The following is a 7,500-nucleotide window of genomic DNA, read 5'->3' as shown; positions in this document are numbered from 1 at the left end:
GGCTGGTCCTCTGCTCTATGTTGCTAAGGGCTGGTCCGATGCTCTATGTTTCTAAGGGCTGTTCCGATGCTCTATGTTTCTAAGGGCTGGTCCGATGCTCTATGTTGCTAAGGGCTGGTCCGATGCTCTATGTTTCTAAGGGCTGTTCCGATGCTCTATGTTTCTAAGGGCTGGTCCGCTGCTCTATGTTGCTAAGGGCTGGTCCGATGCTCTATGTTTCTAAGGGCTGGTCCGCTGCTCTGTGTTTCTAAGGGCTGTTCTTCTGCTCTGTGTTTCTAAGGGCTGTTCCGATGCTCTATGTTTCTAAGGGCTGGTCCGATGCTCTATGTTGCTAAGGGCTGGTCCGATGCTCTATGTTTCTAAGGGCTGTTCCTCTGCTCTGTGTTTCTAAGGGCTGTTCCGATGCTCTATGTTTCTAAGGGCTGGTCCGATGCTCTATGTTGCTAAGGGCTGGTCCGATGCTCTATGTTTCTAAGGGCTGTTCCGATGCTCTATGTTTCTAAGGGCTGGTCCGCTGCTCTATGTTGCTAAGGGCTGGTCCGATGCTCTATGTTTCTAAGGGCTGGTCCGCTGCTCTGTGTTTCTAAGGGCTGTTCCGATGCTCTATGTTGCTAAGGGCTGGTCCTCTGCTCTATGTTTCTAAGGGCTGGTCCTCTGCTCTATGTTGCTAAGGGCTGGTCCGATGCTCTATGTTTCTAAGGGCTGTTCCTCTGCTCTATGTTTCTAAGTGTAGCCCAGCTACTAAAGTGTGCTATGAGCATTTCATAACATAAGTCCATTTAATAAGTTAAATAAATAAGTCCATTTAACAAGTTAAATAAATAAGTCCATTCAATAAATAAGCATAATTTCATGGTTATGTACACGGTTATTAACATGGTTATAGGTTTATAGTGTGTACTTGTTACGGGCTCTGATGTGAGTTCGCTCATTGGTTATGTGTTGCTGCGTGATATGGATATGTCATTCATTCTTTTCTTTATTTCATCGGTCCATCGGGAAGAGCTAGCCAACTGTAATGTAGAGATAGCGGGGCGGGATTTTGTAATAATAACATTAGGTTGCACTACGTAGCGTGTGAGAATGATTGATGACATCTCAGAGTGAAGTAGTATAATTTGTATAGGCTGTGTGTAAACAATTCGGGATCAACGAAGAGTTATTCCTTTGGATGTTGGTGCACATTGAAGCTACCAGAGGTAAATGCATATGTCTGGTGTTTGTTTATAAGCTACATCTACTCGTTGTAGTATATTATATTTGACTGTAGAGCTAATCGCGGCAAGCATAATTACGTTAGCATGTTGCTAGCACTTGAGTGATAAATTGTTTCTAGCTATATCAAAGCGAAATAGCTATTGGATTTTGTAGCTCAGTGTATTCTGTTAATTCAGAATTGGAAGTCGAGAGACCAAGGAACAGGAAAGCTCTCCGGTGGACTAACACAGAGACCGTTTCCATTCGCCTGGTGTAACTTGAGACCGTCCAGTGAATCTTCGCGCCAGTGTACTTCAATCATTCTCCTGCGCTCGTGGGAGAGCGCTGGACCCCATCCCCCCTCATCTCTGCCTCTTTTTTCGGATCTTTCAACCCATTCGTTTACCTACGAGTCCCCCACGAGGTTTCGTGAGTACTGAACCACGCACATGCTTTTATTTGAGGCTCGTGTAAACGAGTGAAGTGGCCATATCTGTTTCAAGGCCCCCCCGCTCACAAGCAACGTCAGCTGCAACGGTAACACTGGTTAATGGACTGAGTTACAGAGTGCGTGTGTGTGTGTGAGTGTGGGCCCACCTTTTCATTTGACTGAACATTACATTGTACAATTGTGAATCCTTTGAGTTGACAACTGAGTTTATTGGAAACATTTACATTTATTTCCTTGAAAGGAATTGGAATAGGCTTTGAGCCTATATTTTGTGTATGTGATATTGTGATATTGTCTGTTGACATTGTATTGTGAATATTGTCTATTGACTGTATTGTTTGAATATTGTTTATCCTACTAATGTATAACATTATAATTGACTACCAACACTTTAAATTTAGCATCTAGTAAATAAATATATACCCTTTGGTATTTGCATTTAAAGCCACTGTGTTGTGTCATAAACAGGTAATAGGCAATTCATATGATATATTAAAACATAAATACATTAAAAGGGTTAAAAAGGAAGTCCTATTTAAAATACTTCCACATAGTTAATGGAGGCATAGATCGTCATCATTTGAATAGTTTATTATTACAGGTAATACCGCCACTTATTTAAAATAGAATTCAGGCCCGCCCATATGGCAGGGGTTACATAAGGGCTGGTCCGATGCTCTATGTTGCTAAGGGCTGGTCCGATGCTCTATGTTGCTAAGGGCTGGTCCGATGCTCTATGTTTCTAAGGGCTGGTCCGCTGCTCTATGTTTCTAAGGGCTGGCCAACTTAATCCCATTTCGCCACATTCACACTTTGTCAGACGTTTTCCTTGTTTTTTGTTTCAACATAACCTAAACCTAAAATGTGCAACAAGAGGAGATTACACACTGGACAAGGTATACACCAACATCAAGCTTGCCTACAAGGCTAGACCGCTAGCTCATCTAGGCATGTCTGACCACGTGTCCATCCTCCTGATCCCAGCCTACACTCCCATGAGGAAAAGTGCCCCCATCACCACTAAGACTGTCAGAACCTGGCCAGCAGGGTCCGCTCCACTGCAGATCTGCCTGAATGACACCTCATGGCAGGAATATGAGCATGAGGACCTGGAACAGTTCACGTCGTCGGTTCTGAACCACATAGTAAACTGCACCAACTCAGCCACCGTGGACAAACGTGTCCGTGCCCCCAACACGAAGCCATGGATGACTGAGAAGGTCCGACAACTGCTCAAGGAGAGGGACAACGCCTTCTCAGCGAAGGACACACTGCTGTACAGCACCACCAGGGCTAACCTAAACCGTGGCATCCGGGAGGCCAAGGCAGACCACAGAGAGAAGATTGAGGAATGCTTCCTGAGCAACGACTCCAGGCGGGTGTGGCACATGACAAACTTCAGAGCCAACAGGCTCACAGCCGCGGAGGACGACCCCCTGCTGGCGGAAGAGCTGAACTCCTTCTACGCCCGGTTCGACGAAGGGCGAACGGAGGTAACCACAACACAAACACCACTCTCTCCAGCTCTCAGCAGCCTCACCCTCACAGAGCATGAAGTGAGACGCGTGCTGAAGGCGGTGGACCCCAGAAAAGCCTCAGGGCCGGATGGCGTCCTGGGACGGGTGCTGAGGGACTGCGCCGACCAGCTGGCCGGGGTTTTCACCAACATCTTCAACCAGTCCCTGTCCCAGGCCACCATCCCACAACAATCCACAACAATCATCCCAGTCCCGAAGAAAAGCACGGTGAGCTGCCTAAACGACTACCGCCCGGTGGCACTCACACCAATCATCATGAAGTGCTTCGAGAAACTGGTCCGGGCCCACATAGTCACACGCCTCCCGCCCAACCTGGATCCATACCAGTTCGCCGACAGAGCCCACAGGTCCACAGAGGACGCCATCGCGACGACTCTCCACTCCACTCTATCCCACCTGGAGAGGGGGAACAGCTACGCGAGACTGCTCTTTGTGGACTTCAGCTCTGCCTTCAACACCATCCTTCCAGACAGGCTAGTGACCAAACTACTAGACCTGGGACTATCACACTCCATCTGTGCATGGATCAAGGACTTCCTGTCTGACCGCCCCCAGAGGGTGCGGGTGGGCTCCCACACCTCCACAGCCCTCAGACTCAGCACTGGGTCCCCCCAGGGCTGCGTGCTAAGCCCCATCCTCTACAACCTCTACACCTACGACTTCACCCCCGTCCACCCCAGCAACTCCATCATAAAGTTTGCAGACGACACCACCGTGGTGGGCTGCATCTCGGGGGGGGGGGCGTACAGGGATGAGGCGGCGTACAGGGATGAGGTGGAGCAGCTGGGCAAGCTGTGCAAGGTTAACAACCTGCTGCTGAACCAGTCAAAGACCCAGGAAATCATCGTGGACTTCAGGAGGAAAAAATCTGAGGTCCAGCCCCTGCTCGTCGATGGAGGGAGCGTGGAGAGAGTCTCAACCCTCCGATTCCTGGGGGTGCACATACAGGATGACCTGTCCTGGAAGACCAACACAGCAGCCATCATCAAGAAGGCACAACAGCGGCTCTACTTCCTGAGAGTCCTCAGGAAATACCACCTCAGACAGGAGCTGCTTGTGACCTTCTACCGCTGCACAGTGGAGAGCATCCTCACCTACTGCATCTGCGTGTGGTTCTCCAGCTGCACAGCCGCAGAGAGGAAAGCGCTACAGAGAGTCGTGAGATCGGCCCAGAAGATCATCGGCGCCCCCCTCCCCTCTCTGGAAGAGCTGTACAACACACGCTGCCTCAGGAAGGCCTCCAAGATCTCCAGAGACCCATCCCACCCTGGGAACAAACACTTTGTTCGGCTGCCCTCGGGCAGGCGGTTCAGGACCATGTCCGCAAGGACAAATAGACTGAAGCTCAGCTTCTACCCTAGGGCCATTCAGGCCCTGAACACAGCAGAGACCTAGGTTCTAGGCCCTGGACAATCTAGACATTTTGATGGCAGCTACTAGATTGTAATCAAGTGCAATACTGAAACACAACTGTGAACATTTCAAACCTGCAAACTGCGACACTTTAAATGAATGTGCAATAATACTATGTGCAATATGACAACCCTCGTGTACATAAGGTTCAGAGATAGGAAATGTTAGGATATTTATAGCATAGCATAGAGTACAGCACAGTGTTTTATTTGTATAGTGGATAGTGGATATAGCCTTTATTTATGTAAACCAGCTCTTTTCCCTTCTTGTTTTTAGTATTTTTTTCCTAGCACCAGGGGAGCCCCCCATCCCAAATTTCGTTGTATGGTACCTGTACTATATTAATGACAATAAAGACCATTCATTCATTCAAACAAGCTGATCTGTCAGGCGTATCTATTTCCATCATATTGTCCTATGCATTTATGAATGTGAACGTTAGAGACACAGTGTGGTTTAAATAATGAATTCTTCTCTCTCAGACATTAGCATTACATTGGACCGATGTCAGTTTAAAAGCTGAATCCCTTGACGCCATGTGTGACTGGGAGTGTCTGATGTCGTACCGTGCATGACAACCAGCGCCGTCCTCCGACGTCTACCTCCGCCAGCCTCCCCTGGAGAAGGGGGGGGCAGGGGGGGGGCGGGGGGGGTGCAGTGTGTGCCTCACCTGTCCCCAGAGCAGCTCTCCCACTCCGATGAACAGACACCACAGCCACTGCTCCACGTTCAGAGGGGCGCAGCTGAACGGCTTTCCTCCCCACTGCACGATCACGATCTGCACCGCCGGGGAGGGAGAAGACAACAGCACATCATCACACCGTCGCAATAACGCAGCGTAACACCCCTCTGTCGGAACAACACTGTATGTCTCTATGACGACCCCCACCGCCACTACCACCACCATATACTGTATATATACGGCATTTAGCAGACGCTTTTATCCCAAGCGACTTACATTGCAGTGAGCGCGTACATTTGTCAGTGTATATACGCTCCCGTCGGGAATCGAACCCACAACCTAAGTGTTGTTAGCGCCGTGCTCTACTGGCTGAGCCACAGACGACCACCACCCCCGCCGTCCCCTCCGTCCCCCTCACCTGTATTAAGAAGGTTCCCAACACGATGGAACAGAAGATGGGGTTGCGGAACATCCCGTCGAACACGTTCCTCTCGCCGTGGATCTTGCGGGCGTTGATCTCGTTGAACAGCTGCATCAGGACGAACGTGTTGAAGATGATGGTGTAGTGCTCGGAGGGGGGGGAGTGGAGGGGCGCGTTGCGGCCGCAGTCGATGTTGAAGATGTGCTCTCCTGAGGGAGGGAAGTGGGGAGAGGAGAGAAGAGGAGAGGAGAGGAGAGGAGAGGAGAGGAGAGGAGAGGAGGAGTTTTAGTACCAATGATGAGAAAATCCACTGACATCCTGCCTCACTCCTTGGTGTGTGTGTGTGTGTGTGTGTGTGTGTGTGTGTGTGTCTATGTGTGTGTGTGCACATCTGAGTGTGTCTGTGTGTGTGTGTGTGTGTGTGTGTGTGTGTGTATGTGTGTGTGTACCTATAAACAACATGGTGAAGATGATGACGAGTTGGTAGACTCCGTGCCCCAGGATGTTCTTCATCATCGTCAGGGAGATGAGGGGGTTGTTGCGGCCGTAGGGTTTCCGTAGTAACAGGGACTCGGTGGGGGGCTCAGTGGCGAGGGCGAGAGAGGCGAACGTGTCCATGATCAGATTCACCCACAACATCTGAACCGCCTTCAGGGGAGAGTCCTGGAGGGGAGGAGGGAGGGGTGGGGGAGAGAGAGAGAGAGCGAGAGGGAGAGAGACAGAGAGAGAGAGGGGGGGGAGAGAGAGAAAGAGATGGAGAGATTTCTATATGCAGCCACAAGACGGCACTGTTTCTACACAGTGTGTGTGTGTGTGTGTGTGTGTGTGTGTACCTGGGTGATACAGGCCCCGGTGAAGGCCACTATGACTGCCACCACATTGACAGTCAGCTGGAACTGCAGGAACTTGGAGATGCTGTCATAGACGTTACGGCCCCACATCACCGCCTTGACGATGCTGCTGAAGTTGTCGTCAGTCAGGATGATGTCAGACGCCTCCTTCGCCACGTCCGTGCCCGCGATGCCCTGAGAGACACACACACGTGCACACACACATACACACACGCGCACGCACGTGGACACGCAAATGGACGGACACACACGCATGTGCACACACACAGACAGACACACACACACACACACACATAACAAGAGAGAGGGAGAGAAAGAGGTTGATAGAGAGCGACGGGGAAAGAGGGAGAGAATAGAGGTGTAACAAATGTAATAGTTAGCTGAGCAGGGATAGTATAGATATTAATAACAATAACATGACTGTCTGATATTTGGTTCAAAATGCTGCTGCTCGTGTCCTTACTAGGACCAAACGAAGAGCGCACATCACACCTGTCTTGAGATCACTACACTGGCTCCCTGTCAGTCATAGAATAGACTTTTACTAGTTTATAAATCACTTCACTGTGATGCACCCAATTACATGGTGGACATGCTCATAAGATACACACCAGCTAGACCCCTACGGTCTAGTGGCACGGAACTTTTAATAGTGCCAGAGGCTAGGACAAAGAGATTTGGAGGATCAGCTTTTAGCATATATGCTCCTAGATTGTGGAACACCCTACCTGAGGGCCTGAGGTTGTCTAAAACTCAGGACATTTTTAAGCGTGACCTCAAAACCTACTTATTCAATGTCGCCTTTTGATACTAAGGGAGACATTGGACATTATAGAACTAGGATCACTAGGCCATTACACCATACTCGTGTTTTGAGATTTGTGTTGACAGGAAAATGGACCCGGGTGCTGATGAGGCACTGTCAGCTCCAAATAGCACCTAGAGCA

At 49.6% G+C, this 7,500-nt stretch overlaps 1 protein-coding gene across 1 annotated transcript in view; it reads right to left on the bottom strand.

Moving 5' to 3' along the window:
- Positions 1–7,500, bottom strand: part of atp2b3b (ATPase plasma membrane Ca2+ transporting 3b) — a gene marked incomplete at both ends in the record, with an annotated part of 59,025 nt that overhangs the window by 10,710 nt on the left and 40,815 nt on the right. Inside the window, 4 exons of the mRNA XM_080534377.1 lie at positions 5,270–5,377; positions 5,700–5,911; positions 6,152–6,365; positions 6,536–6,727. Of these exons, the coding sequence (XP_080390503.1) occupies positions 5,270–5,377; positions 5,700–5,911; positions 6,152–6,365; positions 6,536–6,727 (726 nt within the window). The remainder of the gene's footprint in view (positions 1–5,269; positions 5,378–5,699; positions 5,912–6,151; positions 6,366–6,535; positions 6,728–7,500) is intronic.

This window comes from Nansenia antarctica (genome assembly GCF_963989245.1).
Source record: "Nansenia antarctica genome assembly, chromosome: 6".
Taxonomy (NCBI): Eukaryota; Metazoa; Chordata; class Actinopteri; order Argentiniformes; family Microstomatidae; genus Nansenia; species Nansenia antarctica.
The sequence above is the reverse complement of the archived record's forward strand: the minus strand, read 5'-3'. Positions and strand labels throughout refer to the sequence as shown.